Genomic DNA, 22,926 nt, shown 5'->3' with positions numbered 1-22,926 from the left:
CCCCTTTCTAACAAAATAGTGGGATGGGGGGAGGGGTGGAGTGTGGGGGATTCGGTCCACCAAGACTCGAGCCCGACAGCTAAAGAGGCAGCAGCTGGACCCACCTTTTGGCGCCGAGACATCCGCTCAACGGAGAAGACAATGGCTCCCAGGGAGTGAGAGGAAGGGACTGGCCCGTGCACACAACCTGCAGTGTGTACTCTCTTTGTACCGGGCTCAGCCCAGCCCACCGCCCGGATGTCTTATGCACCGGGTCGTCCTATCTGTGATCGATGCTTTCAATGGAAATGTACAAGCGCTGGTGCTCGCTGCCCAGAAGACCTGTTTGCTTCTGAAAAGTGCCGATACTCTCCATTAAATGTACTGGAGCAGTGCTGAGAAAAGCAGGCACCCTCCATTTCTAATACAGGAAGTGCAGGTACTTCGTACCAGACAGTACCTGCCCATTTAAAGCACTGGGTACTCTCCCATTAAATGTGTTGCAGCAGTGCTGAGAAGTGCATGTAATCACTATTCACAGTACCCGTTTGCTCCTCAGAAGCGCCAATACTCGCATTAAATGTATTGCAGCCAGGCGCGCAACACCCATTGGACTCACAGGGCTTCAGCCCCCCCCCGTCGTGTGCGGCAGCCCGGGATGAGAGACCTTCCCGGGCAAAAAAGCAGCCGCACCCGAGCACTTTACAGGTCTTTAAAAGACCATTTGCATGTTAATGAGGCCTCGCTGTTGTTTCACCCCTTCTAAGAGCCCCTGCAGCTCCACTCTGCCTATTGCTTAAAGCTCAGCCCCCCCGACATTTTTGCTCAGCCCCCCCCGAAATTTTTGCTCAGCCCCCCCCCGAAATTTGGCTCTAGTTGCGCCTCTGATTGCAGCAGTGCTGAGAAGTGCAGGTACTCACTATTGAAAGTGCCTGTTTGCTCCTCAGAAGCGCCAATACTCGCATTAAATGTATTGTAGCAGTGCTGAGAAGTGCAGGTACTCTCCATTTCTAATGAAAGAAGGGCAGGCCATCAGTACCAGACAGTACCTGCCCATTTAAAGTCTCCCAATAAATGTATCGTAGCAGTCCTGAGAAGTGCAGGTACTCACTATTCACAGTACCTGTTTTCTCCCGAGAAGTGCCGATACTCTCCCAATAAATGTATTGTAGCAGTGCTGAGAAGTGCAGGTACTCTCCATTTCTCATGAAAGAAGGGCAAGCAATCAGTACCGGACAGCACCTGCCCATTTAAAGCACTATTTGTAATGTATCCAGACTTCATACCCTACTCTGCGCGAGGCCATGATGTGTTTACAGCATATGTATAGGCCGCTGTGCTGCACTGGATGTCGAGAGGAATGCACTGCACGCAGGTCCTCATAATCTCCGAACTTTGCGTGCAGTACCATTAGGCCATAGGCTGCATTGCAGAAGGCGAGGCCCTTGGGCACAGTACGCCATGGCCATAGTGTGAGTGCATGCGCCTTGTGTATCGTCATATGTCATACCATGCCAAAGGCACAACTACAGTCAGCATCACATACAGGCAAACCACATACATCCATGATGTACTGGTGAAGTCATCAGTGAGCTCACAGATGAGATTTATGATGGAACTGTCATCGGTGATGGCATCCATGATGACATGGAAGTTTTTGAGTGGCCGTAGACTACATTGTGAATTCACTGCAGTTTGACAGAAGTGCAAGCATCATGCTGCAAATCACGTGAAGTGCTGGGGCTCAAGTGCAAACTCAGCGCCTTGGGCCCTAGTGCCAGAACAGGGAGCACTATCCTGTTCTCACTGATATTTTACAAAGCAGCCACCAAAGCTTGCGCCCACGTGGAAGGCATGTGTGACATCACAGATGTAGCAGTTGTATGAGGAGATTCTGCCACTGAACAAAAAAGAAACAGACGAGTGAGCAGCATTCTACCAGAAAAGGTCGCCCAGAAATCTTCTCTTGTATCGAAAGGTCAAAAAAACTCCAGCTTATGGCACATGTTCAACAAGGGCTGCAACAACCAAGAACCCACACTCAATGATGAGTAGATAACAAGCAGCAACAACACCAGTCACCACCAACAGAACTGCAAAAAGAAACCCAACAGCCATTGTTAACCCAAGTGAGAAACTCCTCAATGACTGCTAACCCACCAAGCATGGTAACAAAGAGCACCAGCACAACTGTCAATGCAAACCTAGAGGGACACAAGAACAAGGCTTGGCTAAAGAACCAACAACTGCAAGACAAACAGCATCCACATATCAAACACAGACCAGAGTCAAACCGTGATCACCAGCACAGGTGTGTATGCTAACCCACCAAGCATGGTAACAAAGAGCACCAGCACAACTGTCAATGCAAACCTAGAGGCGACACAAAAACAAGGCTTGACTGAAGAACCAACAACTGCAAGACAAACAGCATCCACATATCAAACACAGACCAGAGCCAAACAGTGATTTCCAGCACAGGTGTGTATGCTAACCTACCAAGCATAGGAACAAAGACCACCAACACAGCTAACAATGCAAACCTAGAGCCAACACAATTGACTGAAGAACCAACAACTGCAAATCAAACAGCATCCACATATCAAACACAGATCAGAACCCAAACAGGGATCACCTGCATAGGTGTGACTTCTAACCCACCAAACACAGGAACCAAGGCCACCAGTACAGCTGCCAATGCACACCTAGAAGCAACACAAGTACAAGCCTTGGCTGAAGAACCAACAACTGCAAACCAAACAGCATCCACATATCAAACACAGACCAGAGCCAAACAGTGATTTCCAGCACAGGTGTGTATGCTAACGTACAAAGCATAGCAACAAAGACCACCAGCACAACTGCCAATGCAAACCTAGAGCCAACACAATTGACTGAAGAACCAACAACTGCAAATCAAACAGCATCCACATATCAAACACAGATCAAAACCCAAACAGGGATCACCAACACAGGTGTGACTGCTAACCCACCAAAGAAAGGAACATGGATCACCAACACAGCTGCCAATGCACACCTAGAGGCAACACGAGAACAAGTCCTGACTGAAGAACTAACAACTGCAAACCAAACAGCATCCACATATCAAACACAGACCAGAACCCACACAGTGATCACCAGCACAGATGTGACTGCCAACCCACCAAACATAGGAACAAAGTCCACCATCACAGCTGCCAATACAAATCTAGAAGCAACACAAGTGCAAACCTAACAGCATCCATATACCAAACACAGACCAGAACCCACACAGTGATCACCAGCACACGTGTGTATGCTACCACACCAAACATAGGAACAAAGATCACCAGCACAGCAGCCAATGCAAACCTAGGGGCAGCACAAGAACAAGCATTGACTGAAGAACCAACAACTGCAAACCAAACAGCATCCACATATTAAGTATAGACCAGAACCCAAACAGGGATCACCAGCACTGGTGTGACTGCTACCCCACGAAACATAGGAACAAAGATCACCAGCACAGCGGCCAATGCATACCTAGAAGCAACAAGAGAAAAGTCCTGACTAAAAAACTAACAATTGCAAACCAAACAGCATCCACATATCAAGCACAAACCAGAACCCACACAGTGATCACCAGCACAAGTGTGACTGCCAACCTACCAAACAGAGGAATACAGACCACCAGCACAGCTGCCAATGCAAACCTAGAAGCAACACGAGTGCAAACCTAACAGCATCCACATACCAAACACAGACCAGAACCCACACAGTGATCACCAGCACAGGTGTGACTTCTAACCCACCACACATAGGAACATAGACCACCACCACAGCTGCCAATGCAAACCTAGAAGCAAAATGAGAACAAGTCCTGACTGAAGAACTAACTGCAAACCAAACAGCATCCACATATCAAACACAGACCAGAAACCAACAGTGATCCCCAGCACACGTGTGACCGCTAACCTATCAAACATAGGAACAAAGTCCACCAGCACAGCTGCCAATGCAAACCTAGAAGCAACACGAGAACAAGCCTTGACTGAAGAACCAACATCTGCAAATCAAACTGCATCCACATATCAAACACAGACCAGAACCCACACAGTGATCACCAGCACAGGTGTGACTGCTAACCCAATAAAGAAAGGAACACAGACCACCAGCACAGCGGCCAATGCATACCTAGAAGCAACACGAGAACAAGTCCTGACTGAAGAACTAACAATTGCAAACCAAACAGCATCCACATATCAAGCACAAACCAGAACCCACACAGTGATCACCAGTACAAGTGTGACTGCTAACCTACCAAACAGAGGAATACAGACCACCAGCACAGCTGCCAAAACAAACCTAGAAGCAACACGAGTGCAAACCTAACAGCATCCACATACCAGACACAGACCAGAACCCACACAGTGATCACCAGCACAGGTGTGACTTCTAACCCACCAAACATAGACCACCACCACAGCTGCCAATGCAAACCTAGAAGCAAAATGAGAACAAGTCCTGACTGAAGAACCAACATCTGCAAATCAAACTGCATCCACATATCAAACACAGACCACAAACCAAACAGGGATCACCAGCACAGGTGTGACTGCTAACCCGCCAAAGAAAGGAACACAGACCACCAACACAGCTGCCAATGCAAACCTAGAGGCAACACGAGAACAAGTCCTGACTGAAGAACCAACAACTGCAAACCAAACAGCATCCACATATCAAACACAGACCGGAACCCAACAGTGGTCCCCAGCACACGTGTGACCGTTAACCTACCAAACATAGGAACAAAGTCCACCAGCACAGCTGCCAATGCAAACCTAGAGGCAACACGAGAACAAGTCCTGACTGAAGAACCAACAACTGCAAACCAAACAGCATCCACATATCAAACACAGACCGGAACCCAACAGTGGTCCCCAGCACACGTGTGACCGTTAACCTACCAAACATAGGAACAAAGTCCACCAGCACAGCTGCCAATGCAAACCTAGAGGCAACACGAGAACAAGTCCTGACTGAAGAACCAACAACTGCAAACCAAACAGCATCCACATATCAAACACAGACCGGAACCCAACAGTGGTCCCCAGCACGGGTGTGACTGCAAATCCACCAATAACTGTTGAGAGGGCAATCAATCCAGCAGTGACTGCAAAACAAACAACAATGGCAACGAAACTAAAGAAAGACAGGATACCACAAGATAGACAACAAATTCAGCGGCAACAAACCGAGCTGCAGTAACAGAGACGCAGCTGCAACTAAAAGGCAAATAACTACTAAAAACTCCACTGTGACCACAACTGGGGGGTGCCTGTCCAAGAGCAACCCGGGCATTGCAATAATACGTAAAGCCTTATGTTGTCAATTCCGTACCTAACGTAACCACGTAAGTTATTCTTTGGCCTTCAGGAATAAGGCCGTGGCACAGAAGATGTTTGCCAGACACTCACCATCCTACGGACTTTGGAAATAATGTCCATTTCGAGGCGAGGATCAACTAGAAACAAGCTTTACCCCAAAACCGGCAGCGGCCCCTCACTCGGGATTGCACCACAGTATAGAAGCGCAGGATGGCACAACCGATGCCTCACCCAGGGGAAGAGGAGGGGACGCACTCCTCACACAAACCGCTCATGCAGGTACATTAGTAAAATATGCCCCAAAATGCCCCATGCCCCATTGCAGCTCCTGGTGATTGTCACTGGTCCACGGTGCCCGGGTAGAATGAGGATACAAAGGCCCCCTGCCCCCAAGGACTCGCGCTTCCATCACAGCGTCCCGCAGGGGAAGGAGGTATAATTCCAGAAACGAGGCGACAACCTGGTGCTTTAATTAAAGTCAATTGTAACCAAGCACAAGGTTTCGTTTCCAGGCGCCTCACAGCGCCCAGAGGCCATTCCACTCACGGCGCAGCACTATTATCAATTTAAAATGAAACCAAGCCAATGGTTTTAAAGCCTCTTTTAATACAACAACAGGTAAGAGCCATTTTTGCGTTTTCAAGGTGAGGGGAAGTCACCTCCAGGCGCTACAAATCTTCCCCTGCACCTTTTTCATGTGCCCCGGGTCACTCTCTAAACGCAGTGAATAAATGAACGAGCGCACTGATGAATACATAAACTTACATAAACCTATACACAGACGTCAACTCACCATTCCGGATCTTTTTGTGCCTAAACCTGTGCATTGAAACACATGGGTCGGAGGCAGCTCCGGCGAGGGGGGCGATTCCCCTGATGGGGGCGAGGGGCCACTCTCCCGGGCTCCGGTCCCAGGGAGAGAAGGGTGGTCTGCGCGCCGATTCCTGCGAGCTCCAAATTCTAAGAGGGGGTGGTGGGGAGATGCCGATCCCAGAAAGGGTGGGTTTCCGCACAGATTCCAGGGAGTATATGATGGGGTGGTCTCCTCGAGGGTTCCAGGGAAGGTGGTGGTCTCAGCACCGGTTCCAAGGGGTAGAGGGGTCTCCGCACAGATCCCAGGGAGGGGAGGGTGGTCCCCGAGCCGTCCAGGAAGGGGGGAGTTAATCCAACGAGGCTCGAGTGGTCGCAGCGCGGATTCCACGGACGGCAAGGTGGCCTCACCCAGAGGACCCTCAGTCCAGGACCTCTGAGCGCATAAGACCTCCTCGAGTCAGAGCGCAGGCTGCTCCTCCCAGGCTCGCATGGGTGCGCGTGAGTGGGGCGGATCACTTACACAGCGTCCCCACGCATCTACCCGTCCAGCAGCATTGCCCATCGGAGGGACCACGGAGCAGTCAGTGTGTGAGAGGGTGAGGTTTCTGTGGCACAGGGCAGCGCACCCTGTCCGGCTCCGGCGAGCTGTCTGAGGCTTCACATGCCCCCTACAGGGCGGCTCCAGCTGCGGTGGGCTCAGAGAGGCCCCTTGGCCCCTCCCCGGGCTGAACACATGTCCCCTCCACAGCTGTGGGCTGCGAGAGTGGTGGGGGAGGGGCCATAGGATCTGACTATACACTCTGTAAGTCTGTGTGTGAGCTCGCACTGCAGACATTCCATACCTTCCAGTGCCTCAGCGCTGGCCAGGAAGGGAGCTAGCTCAGACAACTCAGAGGGTCAATGCGCCCGCTCCAGACATCTGAGCGCAACGCACATTGGTTCTATAGAATTACGAGCGAATTTAAGTGCGTGTGTGCCTGAGGGAAAAAAGGGTGAGAGCGCGTGTGCAAACAACTTCTGGTAAAACAGCAGTGCGTTTGGGCGCCTGCTGTAGAGATCTGTGCGAAACGTAAAACGTTACTGGCACGGACGACTTCCTTTCATGTGGGATACAAATAATGTGGCCTTGAGTTGGGTATGAATTACGTGTAATTTTAAACATCCCACAAACAATGTAGTCTGTTTGCCCGTTACATAAATCTTTAATCCTAGTGAGTGGAGGGTTGTGTAGTGCCAACACTCTCAGGTATGGTCTTCATGGCACCTTTCGGGAGCATCTACTATGTGGCCTAAATGTTTAGGGCCTTTGAGAGCCTTGTCTACATTTCAATGTGCGCCCAAGTACCCGTTTTTAACGAAATGCGCACTATTCCCATTAAAGGGTTCGTGCACGAGCTGCGGCGAGCTCAGGGCCGGAGTGAGGCAGTGAGTGCACGGGGTGCACGACAAGCCAGTCCTTGCTCTCCGAAGTGTCCATTCACAAGGACCGATCGGTTTTCAGGTGCAGACTGCGCCCAGGACGGACACCACAGGAGTCTGTGGGGCGACCCTCAGTCACGTGCATCTATAACACGCGTGAAAAGTGCACGGAGAAAAACATGCTTGAAAAAGCCCATGATACACAAACACGAGTGTTCGGGCAGCCCGGAAGCACGTCCACATAACACCACGCTGAATTTTATCGTGGGAAAAGTCCGATTCTCTTTGGCAGTAGCGCGCCGCCACCCTGCCCCTGTGTTCGGAAGGATTTGGGGCCTCTCTCCAAGTGACCCGCTCCATGACGGCCCTTTACCCTGTTGGAGCAGGGCAGGGGCAACTGAACACTGTGGTAAACAAAACCAAGACACATGCTCATTTACTGCGAGCAGCGCATCTATTGAGATGTCCGTGTTCCCCTGACACCTGTGTGCTCTTGGTCACCCCCAGCGGGGTATCTAAATGCAGTATTGCATTGTAACTGCGTTTATATAGCGCTTCCTATCCCTGACGAGGCGCTTTTCGGCTAGTAGTATGCTGCTATGGAAAACCCAGCGTGGCAGACTTGTACAACGGCTCATTTATATTTTTAATCGCATACTAAAATGATGACGTATAGGATTGGAACAGTTAGACCAGGAGCAGCCAGAGACGCTTTAAGGTCCGGGCTCAAGGAGCAACTGCCCAGAGCCCCTCCTTTCAAAGCCTCCCCCAGCCTCCCCCCATCTTCCGAGGGACACCTGGCTGGGGCACCTCTACTTCTCTATCTCCACTGCTCCCTCCCTGCCTGACCCCTGACCCCTTCCACCACAGACTCCCTCGCTACCCAGGGCCATTTTAAGGATTTTGGGCCCCAGCATCATAGGAAGATTTTAGCTGTTTGTGTGCCACCCTGTTGGATAAGAACACAGTCTCCATAACCAGTGGACTCACAGATTCTTGAGTGCACTCAGAGATAAACACCAGGGCAAGTCCAGAAATGCGACAAGGGACAGCATTGCACAGAGGTTTGCAGAAACTGGGGATTTTCTTCCCTGCAGTAACTGCAGACTATTTCTAATACAAGCAATCTGAGTGGTACCACATTTCTGTAATTCTTTGTTGCATAAGTCTCTTAATCGTGACGTTAGCTGAGGGATGGAAACTTAATTAATTCAGTCTAAGAGACTTGGCAAAATTAGAGGATTCTTGTTCAGATCCAACCGAATTAACAGCAGTTGTTGAAATGATTAATAGTCAAACAATGTAAGACCAGCAATTAATCTGCAGAAGAACAGCCTCATTCACCACACACATCTGAAATCACAATTAGGCCACCTACATATAGCAGGCCTCATGTGGCTTTTATTACTTTTCGGATTACATTGTGTGGAAGGCCTTCTGCCTCACACTCCAAAGTAAAGATTGTGGACGTTGATAGTTTGTTGCAACACTCCAGAGATTACACTGATGAGAAAGGTTGAAGAACTTAAGAAACCAATTAACCTAGATATATATGTGATACAGAGGCGTATCTAAAACGCCCTTCTGAAGGCTTGTGCTACAGATTTTCCCTTTATTGGCCGAAACACATTGACATCATATGTTTGCATGTCTTGCTTGTGTTCACTCTGTAGTATATGGATAATCTTCCACATTCACATTTTTAAAATAATTTTATTTGCAATATATGCTAATAGGTCTTAAATGTGTCATGGCCTGTACTTGGTGAAACATTGGTTTACATTGCGTTAGGAAACTGCTGATTTTAATACTATAAACAAATAATAAAAACATTTGGAATAAGTCCAGTACAAACCTCATTGATAAGAGTCATTTCATGATTATTCATAAATCTAATGTCATTTTATGTTGCCAAGTAAGCTTTTTGTTATTAAACATTTGGGCTAAATATGCAACTGGAATAGTTCCTTTTCAATTTTAGAGTTTAGCACAGTCTGTATACTTTTTAAAACAATTGCATCTTCCTATCTGGCTGGTTTTTTTTACAACTGATTTTTTGGGCCTGAGGGGGTCAAAATTCCAAAGTTCTTAGAGTTATTCTTCTTATACATTTACAAAGATATAAAACAATTTGACAGATTTGCCTCGACAGATCCTCCAATAGCTCACAATGTTTTCATCTGCCTCACTGCGGTTGCTTCCTAGCTAAGGAGAAATTTCCAAAAACGTACTTCAGACAAGACTGAGGTCTTAATTATAGGAGGACCCTCAGCGACATAGTCCAATGATTTGATTTTTGTAACGCACTTCGAATGATGCTTCCAAAGTACCGGTTGAAAAAGCGACAACTTTTTCACACACGGCAGCAGGGCTCCTGATAGGTCTTCATGTAGGATCCATATTTCATACTACCTCAAATGGAGCATCCGCTCCCCGCTGAGAAGCATGTTGTATTCAAGAGTCTTTGTATTTGCCATAAATCCATATATGACCAGAGCCCTACATTCATATCTAGAGATCCTCTATCAACTGACCCGCGCCCTTCGCTCTGCGTCTGCTTGTGTGCTAGTAGCAGTATGGCCAGGTACGGCCGAGTCCCCCTCCTCCCTTAACTCCCGCCCTTGGGTGATCCCCATTTTACCGTTGCCCAAGTTTGCTCACCGCCCATCTTCTCCCAAGGTAATCAACTTTATTAACACCAAGTTTTGGATTAAAGGTCGTAAACCTCGGCCGTGTTTATTAAAAACAATACTCAAACATTAATATATTTACATTATATACACAATACGCAGAAAGTCCAGTCTCTAACATTGATAGGTACAGTATGTCTTATTGGCTAACCTTAACATGTTTTCTAATACATAGACAAAAACTCCTACCGAAGTGCCCTTGCGCAGGGGGCCCCGTTCACCAGGAGGATACCTACCCCCCCCCAGCACCCCCAACGCCCAGAAGATTATCTCCATAAAGGGGCCCATGCAGTTATGTGCAGCTTACTTGCGCCCTTGTGCACGTGCTGGGTGGCCAACCAGCCTACCGGAAAGAGTAACTCCCCTCCCCCGCACCCTTCCAGCTTACTGGCTGTAACTGTCCCTGGCGTTCTATGAGAGACCATCGGTCCCTCCCTCTCAGGTGTCCCCATTTTACAATGGCACCGCCCACAAAGGACCTTAAATTTATGCTCACCAATCACGACCTTACGGCTCACCAAGGAATCGCATCTTTAGATACGACAAATTTAAACATACACAATGAATACAATGAAGAACCTGCAAATTAAAATTACTATCTGAAAAAAGAGAAAACAAGAAAACTCAACAAAACCATGTTCAAGAACTACTGCTTTAGGGGATGGTGGGTGGGTGAATCCGATGTGACCTCTGTGCAAGGTCCCGTCTCAAGATGTGGTCAGCTGTGGGGGGGCGGCAAAGAAAGAGGACGTCCCCGCCACTCCCTAGCCTTTTATTCTCATTTTGTCCGGAAGCCGGTTCTAACCGGTTTTCCCGGCGTAGAGCTGACGCGCGACCCGGAAGCGATACAAACTGCTTCCGGGTCGCACGCCGATCCGCTAATTAACAGACGAGGTGCCGCATCGCTCGTGCGCGGCGCACACTCCCACCTTCCTGCTGCTTCTGCGGGGGACCGGCACGACCGCCAGAGATGCGGTGTGTACGATGCCGTCCCCTGCCTTCATATATGGCCAGGTACGGCCAAATCCCACTCCTCCCTTAACTCCTGCCCTTGGGTGATTCCCGTTTTATCGGTGCCCAAGTTTGCTTACCGCCCATCTTCCCCCAAGGCAATCAACTTTATTAACACCAAGATTTGGATCACGGGTTGTAGACCCTAGCCGTATTTATTAAAAACAATACTCAAACATTAATATATTTACATTATATACACAATACGCAGAAAGTCCAGTCCGTTACATTGATAGGTACAGTATGTCTTACTTTGAGAAGATCGATCCCCGTTGAGAAGCATGTTGTATTCAAGAGTCCTTGTATTTGCCATAAATCCATATATGACCAGAGCCCTACATTCATATCTAGAGATCCCCTATCAACTGACCCGCGCCCTCCGCTCTGCTTGTGTGCTAGAAGCAGAACTGGTGGCTGGACTTTTGAAAATGCAGTGGCTAAGATAATGAACCCCTGGCCTTACCTCTGACCATCTACATTTTAGAAAACTTCTGAAAACTTTTCCGTTCTCAGACTATCCTAACAATCTGAATTGTTACAGCACAATAAATAATAGCATAGGTAATCTTACTATTAATACTTTAGCAATATTAATAATGACCAAAGTGCACACCACAAACGGATTTGTCCCCGTGTGAAGAATTATAGAATGTTACCACACAAGTCAACCTGGTGATGACACTCACACCTCAGCAGCAGACACTGAATCTTATGAGCTATCTTCCCTTCTGAACAAAATACTCAGAGGATATGAAAAATGTCCACATTCCTCTCACAAGAGCACATTTATATATAAAAGAAATCAATACAATTTTCAGTTTAGTCCACTGACTGTTTTTTAATCCACTATACAATTATATGCAGACTTTGCACAAACGTGATTGGCAAACAATGTTTTTTTATAGCATATATAAGCGTCACTTTGAGAGTCTGTCCTTGGGTTATTTATGAATTGGAATACGCGCTTGAACTGCATACCCGACAAGATGAAGGAGTTTTAATACATTGTAATTGTTAATTAAAATGTTATGAAAGTTATTTGGGATTCAGTGCTACTTTTCGTTAAGGAAAAGATTAAGCTTCCACTGGAGAGTAAATATTTTAGTGAAAAAATATGATTGTTTCATGCAGGTGAAGAGGAGTAACCCATTATTATCACTAAAATGGGGCAACATGTAATAATTTCAAGTATTTTGACTTACCCTATCAAAGACACTCACTGGAACGCGAGTGGACGGTGTTGGGGGCCTGGGGGGAGGTAACAGGGCAGGCGCCATCTTGGCTAGGGACAGACCTGGGACCAATGGAGGTTGTTGTGATAACGTCTATTGGATTATGGAACAATGTGCAAGCGGCGCTCGGCCTTCAGGGGCCACGGCCCATTTCTTCACATATGGCCTAAGAGCTAAAAACGAACTGAAGAGTCGACGGCCTTTGACCTGTCGGGTTTAGCTCTCCAGGTGATGACGCTGGTCAGCCCCAGCTGAGCCCGGTTCTGAGTGCCAAGGCTGTGGGATCCCCGCCCCAGGTAAACACTCCCAGTTTAGGGGCAGGGCTCCCAAATCCTGCCCAAGGCTGCCCTGACCTTTACTGACATGGCTGCCTGTTCAACGGTGCAAGGGCTGGAGAGCAGGCGGCTGTCTCAGCACTGCCCCTGGGCCCGAAGGAGGAGGCCTGCTGGGGCCATGCCACCCCCGGAGCTAGAGTGACCCCAGTGCCGCTAATGCTTACCAGATGCAGCCAGACGCTGTCTGCAGAGAGGGCCTCTCTGCAGGCCGTGATGCAAATGGAGCGGTAGCGCTGCTGTCTACGGCACCTGGACCTCTGCGTCCCCCACGGAATGGCTCTGCCTTTTAAGTCCTAATACTAGAAGAGGACTACAGCTCGAGCCACCCCACCAGCGGCTGTGGGCTTCATAAGAATCATAACCTAAGGCAGGGGTGTTCAACATGGGTGCAGGTGGGCTGAACCCAGGGCAGATTTTTTGGATAAAAATCAAATGTGTAAATGTATGTGCCCGCAAATGTAGCTTGGAGCCAGCTATCCTGTACCGGCGTTCAGCGCCACTGTCCCAATAGATAGATCTGTGGTTTATGAACTAATCATGAGATATGTACAACTCAAGGGATATGCCTGCTGTCCAAGGCGTGGTGCAGTCAGGGCTGTCCGAAACCTCTGAGGGGCAGCTCTGCTGTCAGAGCCATCATTCAGTAACACATGCACAACCTGCGGGATAGCTCTGCTGTGAGAGCCTTATCCCAAAAAGATACATACAACCTGCGGGATAGCTCTGCTGTCAAAGCCACCATTAGGTAACATATGCACAACCTGCGAGATAGTTCTGCTGTCAAAGCCACCATTCAGTAACATATTTACAACCTACAGGATAGCTCTGCTGTCAGAGCCGCCATTCAGTAACATAGGCACAACCTGCGGGATAGCTCTGCTGTCAGAGCCACCATTCAGTAACATATGCACAACCTGCAGGATAGCTCTGCTGTCAGAGCCTTATCCCAACAAGATAAATACTACCTGTGGGATAACTCTGCTGTCAGAGCCACCAGTCAGTAACATAAGCGCAACCTGCGGGATAGCTGTGCTGTCAGAGCCATCAGTCGGTAACATAAGCCCAATCTGTGAGATAGCTCTGCTGTCAAAGCCTTGTCCCAATGAGATTAATAAAACCTGCTGGACAGCTCTGCTGTCAGATCCACCAGTCAGTAACATAAGTGCAACCTGCGGGATAGCTCTGCTGTCAAAGCCACCATTCAGTAACATATGTACAATCTGCAGGATAGTTCTGCTGTCAGAGCCACCATTCAGTAACATATGTACAATCTGCAGGATAGCTCTGCTGTCAAAGCCACCATTCAGTAACATATGTACAATCTGCAGGATAGCTCTGCTGTCAAAGCCACCATTCAGTAACATATGTACAATCTGCAGGATAGCTCTGCTGTCAAAGCCTTGTCCCAATGACATAAATACAACCTGCGGGATAGCTCTGCTGTCAGAGCCACCATTCAGTAACATAAACACAACCTGCGGGACAGCTCTGCTGTCAAAGCCACCATTCAGTAACATATGTACAATCTGCAGGATAGTTCTGCTGTCAGAGCCACCATTCAGTAAAATATGTACAACCTGCAGGATAATTCTGCTGTCAAATCCATCATTCGGTAACATATGCCAACCTGCAGGATAGCTCTGCAGTCAAAGCCTTGTCCCAATGACATAAATATAACCTGCGGGATAGCTCTGCTGTCAGAGCCACCATTCAGTAACATAAACACAACCTACGGGATAGCTCTGCTTTCAAAGCCGTATCCCAATAAGATAAATACAATCTGAGGAATAGCTCTGCTGTCTAAGCACAGGTCTTTTTAAGGTTTAAGCCTGGAGAAAAGAGAAAGAAGTTTGTACGCATTCAGCCGTAGCTCTGTCCGCGCATGGCTTTACTATCCACAGTCTGTAGTCTGTAGTTTAAGACATGAAGCTGTGGGGTATGTGCAACTTGAGGGATAGTTTTGCTGTCTGTGGATAACTCTATTTGAGGCTAAATCATTTGGCACAAACTGTCACGAAGGCCTAGTTGTCTAGGAATAGCTCTGTTGGAGGCCTGCCCCTGTGAGAGGCCTGCCCCTGTGAGAGGCCTGCCCCTGTGAGTGGCATGCTGCGTAACGTGAGAGATTACTCTGCTGCTTAAGGCAGGAAGATGCACCTTCTGCAGCCTCGGAGATCGCTCTGGCATCAAGCCTGTCGTTTTAGGTCGGTTTTACCGGAATGAATAGCGCTCCCTCTCAACTCAGCCTCATTTTCGAGTATATCGGCCACCAATCTGAACCTATGTGATTATATTTCGTACTGCTACGTCTTCGACATTTATTTCGTCATAAGGTTACATCATCAACAAATACTTTGCACGTATTTCACCATGAAATTGTCACCATTAAAGTGTCTGCTCTCCTAACCTTGACAATAACCACAACCCTTGATCCTAAGCACATAACTCTAATCAAAACTACAAACCCCTATATCTACTCCATACGCTAATACTAAACACCAACCGATCAACCTAACCCCTAAAACGAACCAGCTCGCAACCCGTGAATCTGCTCTGGTCTGGAGGGCCGGGTCTCAACGAGCGCGTCCGTCCCTACTTAGACAGAGAGGTCAAAATGAATAACTATCTCCGGACAGCCAGGTAACTAGGGATAAATGTGTCTCTGTCCAGACAACCAGGTCACAAATTGTAAATCTGTCCCTGTCCAGAGGAAATCTATACCCTTACCTGGTCGCCAAGAACAGATATCACTGGGTGAGCCTGTCCCCATCCACAGGACCGGGCCATAAAATACAAATCTATCCATGTCTAAGCAACCGGGTCTCAAAAAGACACCTCTGTCCTTGTCTAAACAACCACAACGCACATTGTAAAACTGTCCTCGTCTAGACAACCAGACCACAAAGGGAAAAGATGTCCTTTTCGAGGGGACTGTGCCACAGAAAGCGAGTCTGTCCCCGTCTGCATGGCCATGCCACGCCGAGCTCACAAATCCAAACATGTCCTTGAGGAGGAAACTACAAACGCTAAATCTTACCCTTTAAAGATGGCCTCACAGGAAAATACAACTCTCGCCCTTTCTAAAGGACCGCTCTATAAAGCCGTACCTATGAAGACAACCGGGCCACAGAAGGCCAGAGAGTTTTGATGCTTAGGCCCAAAGCAGAAGATCAAAACAGAGGATAAGCCCACAATGTATAGTTCCTCCCTCTGACCAGATGACCAGACCACGAGCTGTAGAGCGGCCCCAGACGACCGGGCAAGAGGTATAGAAGTGCCTTGTCCAGACACGACATCAAGACCTGTGAGCAGACCCCGTCTAGACGACCAGATCACAGGTTGTCAAGCTTCCCTGACTTGACGTCAGTGGTGCTAAATCACCAAGGACGCACACTCGGGCCACATCAACCCCTTTTGGACCACACCACACATCAACAATACCCTGGTGGGTAGTCGTTGTTCATATCAAGACCCCACAAGGTGTATAGCGGCCCCTGTGCAAAAAAGAGACCGCGAGTTGTGGCGCTGCCCCAGTGCAGATGACAAGCCCAAGAGGTGTGTATAGAGCTGCCCCACTCCAGACAAGCGGCCACGCGGTGTAGAGCATACATGCCAACACACTCGATTTAGGCATGGACTCCAGATCTTTTGTGCCCAAAATGGCTTTTTTAAGCTGTCTCACACCTAAAATCCTAACGGCTAGGGCGCTCGACCTGGACCTGGGGAAGGGTTCGAGTCTCGGTAATGTCGCTGAACATCCTGTGATTCTGGGCAAATCACTTAATCTCCCCGTGCCTAACAAAGAATGAATGTGTGTCCTAATGTAACGTAACTGGTGCTATGTAAAGCGCCCTGATACCTGATTGGATTCGGGTCAAGTTCGCGCTATATAAAACTCTGCAAAAAAAAAAAAATGGAAGTCAATGGGGAAAATAAATTCAAACGATTCCCCTCTCCCCCCACACACACTTTTTGCTCTTTCCAGGTTCAGAATGATGGCATGTATGGTAGAGCCGCCCCCGAGGTGACCACAGTGCTCACATTTCTAGACTAAAGATCACTGAGGGGTTGAACTTTCCTCGACCAGCGACGGTAGCGCACACCACCCCCAAAGGGCGAACTGGTAATAAATTAAGCAGCAGGGTGTCGTCATCTTGCATCACTCGAGAGTGGTGCTAGGCGCAGCTTTCCTGTAGGTGACCAGCGTCCGCCAAAGCTGCTCGGAGCAGGCGATGAGGAAATTAAACCTAAACCCGCTCCTACCCACGCGCGCACGCGCCTCTGACCGAGCGTTATTTCAGATAGAGAGGGCCGTCCGTCCCAGACACGTATTGAGCACAGTACGGCAGAGGGCACCCAGGGGAAGCCCGCGGTGATGAGGGAGACGGGGGTGCGAGGGCTGCGCATAACATCGCGAGGTGGAACCTATCCAAGGCACGGCGCTTCCGCTCAGCCTCGTCGCCAAATAGCTGTTGGGAAGAGTTATTTATACAGCGCCGCGGAGGATGTCTCAGGATTCATAGAGACAAAAGTGCAGTGAAGGGGAAGGAGAATACTCCCCTTGCCAGGAATTTTGAGAATGTCGTGCAAATATTGCAAAACAGGATGTATAGAGTTGGCTGCGCGCGCTCTTTCTGTTCTATAATGCCACGGGGACGTGGACTCCTAAAGACGGCACCGTCGCTGTCGGAGATCCACCAGCCGTCGGTTCGTGTCGGTTTTTGGGAGCTGTGGGAACCTGATCAGCTTGGACGGTACAAGGCTGAACGTTTTATAACACTTCAAACGCGTCATCGGGGGATAAAACACAGATAGGCACAATAGCCACGGAGCTTGCGCGATATGGCCCAGCAGCTAGGGAGTTACAGTCGATAAAGGCATGGAGCTAGGGTCAGTAAGGGTGGGGGAGCTAGGGTCAGTAAAGGAAGGGGAGATAGGGTCAGTAAGGGCAGGGAGCTAGGGTCAGTAAAGGAAGGGGAGATGGTGTCAGTAAGCGCAGGGAGCTAAAGTCAGTAAAGACAGGAAGCTAGGGTCAGTAAAGGAAGGGGAGATAGGGTCACTAAGGGCAAGAAGCTAGGGTCAGTAAGGGCAGGAAGCTAGGGTCAGTAAAGGCAGGAGAGCTGGGGTCAGTAATGGCAGGGGTACTAGGGTCAGTAAGGGCAGGGGTGCTAGGGTCAGTAAGGGCAGGGGTGCTAGGGTCATTAAGGGCAGGAGTGCTGGGGTCAGTCAGGCAGGAGAGCTAGGGTCAGTAAAGGCAGGAGAGCTAGGGTCAGTAAAGGCAGGGGTGCTTGGGTCAGTAAAGGCAGGGGTGCTTGGGTCAGTAAAGGCAGGGGTACTTGGGTCAGTAAGGGCAGAGGAGCTAGGGTCAGTAAGGGCAGAGGAGCTAGGGTCAGTAAGGGCAGAGGAGCTAGGGTCAGTAAGGGCAGAGGAGCTAGGGTCAGTAAAGGCAGGCGTGCTAGGGTCAGTAAGGGCAGGGAAGCTGGGGTCAATAAGGGCAGGGAAGCTGGGGTTAGTAAGGGCAGGGATCTAGGGTCAGTAAAGGGAGGGAGCTGGGGTCAGTAAAGGCAGGGGAGCTAGGGTCAGTAAAGGCAGGGGAGCTAGGGCCAGTAGAGGCAGGACGCTAGGGTCAGTAGAGGCAGGGGAGCTAGGGTCAGTAAGGGCAGGGGAGCTAGGGTCAGTAAGGGCAGGGGAGCTAGGGTCAGTAAAGGCTGGAAGCTAAGGTCAGTAAAGGCAGGGGAGCTAGGGTCAGTGAAGGCAGGGGAGCTAGGGTCAGTAAGGGCAGGGAGCTAGGGTTAGTAAAGGCAGGGAGCTAGGGTCAGTAAAAAGGCAGGAAGCTCGGGTCAGTAAGGGTAGGGGAGCTAGGGTCAGTATTGGCAGGGAACTAGGGTCAGTAAAGGCTGGGAGCTAGGGTCAGTAAGGGCCGGGATCTAGGGTCGGTAAAGACAGAGAAGCTAGGGTCGGTAAGGGCAGAGAGCTAGGGTCGGTAAAGCAGGAGAGCTAGGGACAGTAAAGGCAGGGGAGCTAGGGTCAGCAAGGGCAGGGGAGCTAGGGTCAGCAAGGGCAGGGGAGCCAGGGTCAGTAAGGGCAGGGGAGCTAGGGTCAGCAAGGGCAGGGGAGCCAGGGTCAGTAAGGGCAGGGGAGCCAGGGTCAGTAAGGGCAGGGGAGCCAGGGTCAGTAAGGGCAGGGGAGCCAGGGTCAGTAAGGGCAGGGGAGCTAGGGTCAGCAAGGGCAGGGGAGCCAGGGTCAGTAAGGGCAGGGGAGCTAGGGTCAGCAAGGGCAGGGGAGCTAGGGTCAGCATGGGCAGGGGAGCTAGGGTCAGCAAGAGCAGGGGAGCCAGGGTCAGTAAGGGCAGGGGAGCCAGGGTCAGTAAGGGCAGGGGAGCTAGGGTCAGCAAGAGCAGGGGAGCCAGGGTCAGTAAGGGCAGGGGAGCCAGGGTCAGTAAGGGCAGGGGAGCTAGGGTCAGCAAGAGCAGGGGAGCCAGGGTCAGCAAGGGCAGGGGAGCTAGGGTCAGCAAGGGCAGGGGAGCCAGGGTCAGTAAGGGCAGGGGAGCTAGGGTCAGCAAGAGCAGGGGAGCCAGGGTCAGCAAGGGCAGGGGAGCTAGGGTCAGCAAGGGCAGGGGAGCTAGGGTCAGCAAGGGCAGGGGAGCTAGGGTCAGCAAGAGCAGGGGAGCCAGGGTCAGCAAGGGCAGGGGAGCTAGGGTCAGCAAGGGCAGGGGAGCTAGGGTCAGCAAGGGCAGGGGAGCCAGGGTCAGTAAGGGCAGGGGAGCCAGGGTCAGTAAGGGCAGGGGAGCTAGGGCCGATAAGGGCCAGTAGTCAGGGACAATATGTACCGGGAGTAGGGGATCTATGTGACAAGGAACTTGGGTAGATGTAGAGAAGAACCTAATGTCAACAAGAGTTGGGAACTGGGATCGATAAGTGCCAGGAGCTATGGTCAATAATGGTGGAGATCTGGTCAAAGAGCTGGACTTGATAAGGGCTGGGTGTTAGTGTTATTAAGGGCCGGGAGCTCTGTTCGATAAGGACTGGGAGCTAGGTCGATGAGGGCTGTGAGCTATGGTCAATAATGGCTAGAAGCTACAGTCAATTAGGGCTGGGAACTAGGGAAAATAATTTGCAGGAGCTGGGGTCGATAAGGGTAAGGAGCTAGTGGCGATGTGATGAGAAAAATAATGATAATACGGTAATGAAGCCAGGGGCAATGTGGTGAAGAACCAAGGGCAAATAAGAGCCAGGAGCTGGGATTAATAAGAATTGGGGGGTGTGGTCAATAAGGGCTGGGGGGGGGGGGTCAATAAGGCCATGGAGTTGCGAACGATAAGGACTGAGAGCTGAGGCCAATACAGACTGGAAGCTAGGGTTATTGTGGTGAAAGAGCCGGGGTCGATAAGGACCGGAGCTTGCGTCAATAAGGCCCAGGAGCTGCAACAGTTAACTCAACATGAGCCGGGGAGCTGGGAAGGCAAAAGTTCAGGAGCCAATGTTCATGGGATCTTGAAGCTTAGTTTTAGAAAGGAACAGGATTCATTATGATTCAAGAGCTTGGATCAGGATAATCCAGGGCCGCTTGGAAGGATATAGTCTTGGCGCTGTAATCAAGATCTAGGATTTGTGGCTGTTACATTAAGGAGCTTAAGTTTCAGACTACAAACTGGAATTAGTAAAAGGCAGGAACAGGAGTTGATATAGTCAAAGATTAGGCGTTAATCGGGTCCAGAAGTTGGGGACGATAAGATTTGGGACCTGGAGCTCAAAGTCCAGTCACTGAGGTTGTTAAAGTTTATAACTAGGATTGTCTACAATGCTTAAATAGATCCTGGCGGCCAAGTCAGGAAAATGTGAAACTTGTTGATAATGTCTCAAAGATGGCATCAACAAGGTATGAAAGCAGGGGTCTAACATGTTTGGGAGCTGCTGTGAAGATGGTCCAGGAGATGGGGTTTTTATGGTCTAGATTTTCTGGGCATACTCGTCCATGCACAAGGGTTGATAGTGTGTTGGACGTAACATCAAGTAGGTCTAAGAACGGGGGTTGGAGGGCGATTAGAGTTTGGACCTTATGTCGCCAGGTGCAGTAGTTGACGCTCAACAACCTGTGATTCTGGGCAAATTACCATCTGCCCGCGTTTAACAAAATGAATGTGTCCCTCTGTGATGCAACTGCTGCTCATGGCGAGCGCTCCGATACCTGTGCGTCGAGTTTGCGCGGTATAAAACTCACCTCCAAATAAAAAAGGTTAAGATAGAGAAATGGACAAAAGTAAAAAAGAGAAAAAGTTCCCTTTCCCAGGGGCCCCTTGGAAGGTGGGGACCTGGGCAATTGCCACCTTGCCCATGCCTTCATAGGTCTCTAGTACACCCCTCATGCCACATGGAGATGGTAAAGGGCCAGCACCTGGAATTAGCATCAGAGCGACCAGAAGTGCAGCCTGGGCAGAAGGCGCCAATGTAAATACACGCGGACTTTTCCAATGGCCTGCGCAATACCGCGTGGAACAATGCGCTCAGAGGCCGCCGCGGCCTTCCTCAGCCCGCGCCAGCTACGGATTTCCTGAAACTTGGCCCAGCAAGAGCGTCAAGAGCCAAGCACCGGCATGACCATCGGGTTTGTATTCACAGAGTAGGGGGGCTGCTAAAGAGGGCCGTGGCAAAGGTTTACGGGCAGCAGGGAAAGCTAAAATATCGCCCTAAGCAGTCGGCGTTGGCTTGGATGGAGGCCACATCACCTCGACGCAGGCTCAGGCATCCTCGCCGGGATCTCACATTTTTCTCCCACGTGTTTCTTGCATTCAAGTCACGAGCCACACCCACGCAATCCTTATTTCCTGGCCCGCCCTGGAATCTGAATAGAAATAACATCTTCCCGGTCCGTGCAGCGTGGAGGCCGACTGTGGTTTCCTGCTTTTTATAAATGAATACTCCGGCTCTGCCAGTTTCCAAGAGCACCCGCCTTCGATATATAAACAGACCGAGGGAGGAGGTTACGTGATTTTTCCAGGAGGAAACAATTCCCTAACTAAGAGGGCAACTTGGAATGCGAACTAATGTCTGCTGGGTTCACAACAAAAGACTTATCCCCTAGACAAGTCCTTCTCAGTCTTGCCTAGTTCATGAGATGACGCACTGTGTGATCCGCGGCAGCTTCACTTATCCCTGGGCACTGAAGGAAGGGCTCCCTCTTCTGGAGAGTGGAAACCGTTCAGATGGATGTAGGTAACCAAAAGACTGCAACGCATGAAGGCCTATTGGTTCTTCTAGTTTTGGAACTGATGTGACCACGTCATTTCCGCAGTGGTCGTGCCAGCTGCCAGTGGCTACTCTCCCAGGGAGGGAAGAAGTGGCACCCAAGAGTGATCAACGAGGCAATAGGCAAGGGCTACCGATCACACCCCATCCAGCACCTGCAGGGTTCCATCTCTTTCTGGGGATGAGGGGGGCAATAGAGAGGCAGTAGAGGGTAGAAGGGCAAACTGAGGAGGAAAGTGGCAGATATGAGATGAGGTCACGATGCACTATCGTCTAATTGGTCAGCGCTCCAGTTCTATCTCATTGATACGGGGTAGAAGTAAAGGGGGTGAAATAGGCAGAGTGAGGGGGTAAAATAAGGGCAGGAAGAAGACAACGTTTATCTACTCTGCCCACATGCTACCACTTGTAACCCTACTTGTGCATCCAATTCTGTACCCTTCAGTTGTATCCCTGTGCTAAGGGGCAGAGGTAGAGCTGGTAAATGCATAGAGTGAGAGGGTAGGTGGTAGGAAGCAGGTCAGGAGAATGAGACACAGAAGACACAGTTACTCTACTCTGCCCACACCCTACCACTTGTAACCCTACTTGTGCGTCCAATTCTGTACCCTTCAGTTGTGTCCCTGTGTTAAGGGGCAGAGGTAGAGCTGGTAAATGCGTAGAGTGAGAGGGTAGGTGGTAGGAAGCAGGTCAGGAGAATGAGACACAGAAGAAGACACAGTTACTCTACTCTGCCCACACCCTACCACTTGTAGGGCTACTCGCCCTTACCATTCGGAGCACTCCATTGTTGTCTCACTGTTAAGGGGTAGAAGTAACACAGGTGAATGTGCAGAGTT

At 49.8% G+C, this 22,926-nt stretch overlaps 1 protein-coding gene across 3 annotated transcripts in view; it reads right to left on the bottom strand.

The window, feature by feature from the left end:
• STARD8 (StAR related lipid transfer domain containing 8) overlaps positions 1-22,926 on the bottom strand; it is a 644,863-nt gene that overhangs the window by 116,019 nt on the left and 505,918 nt on the right. Inside the window, exon 1 of one of the 3 annotated variants that reach the window (XM_085608324.1) lies at positions 6,139-6,412. The exons of the other annotated variants lie outside the window; for them this stretch is intronic. Coding sequence (XP_085464450.1) covers positions 6,139-6,172 — 34 coding nt within the window. The 5' untranslated portion in view covers positions 6,173-6,412. Of the gene's footprint in view, positions 1-6,138; positions 6,413-22,926 lie in introns of those variants that run through there. 3 annotated transcript variants of the gene reach the window in all.

Source organism: Triturus cristatus, chromosome 5_2 (genome assembly GCF_964204655.1).
Source record: "Triturus cristatus chromosome 5_2, aTriCri1.1, whole genome shotgun sequence".
NCBI lineage: Eukaryota > Metazoa > Chordata > Amphibia > Caudata > Salamandridae > Triturus > Triturus cristatus.
This window is presented reverse-complemented; position numbering and strand designations above follow the sequence as displayed.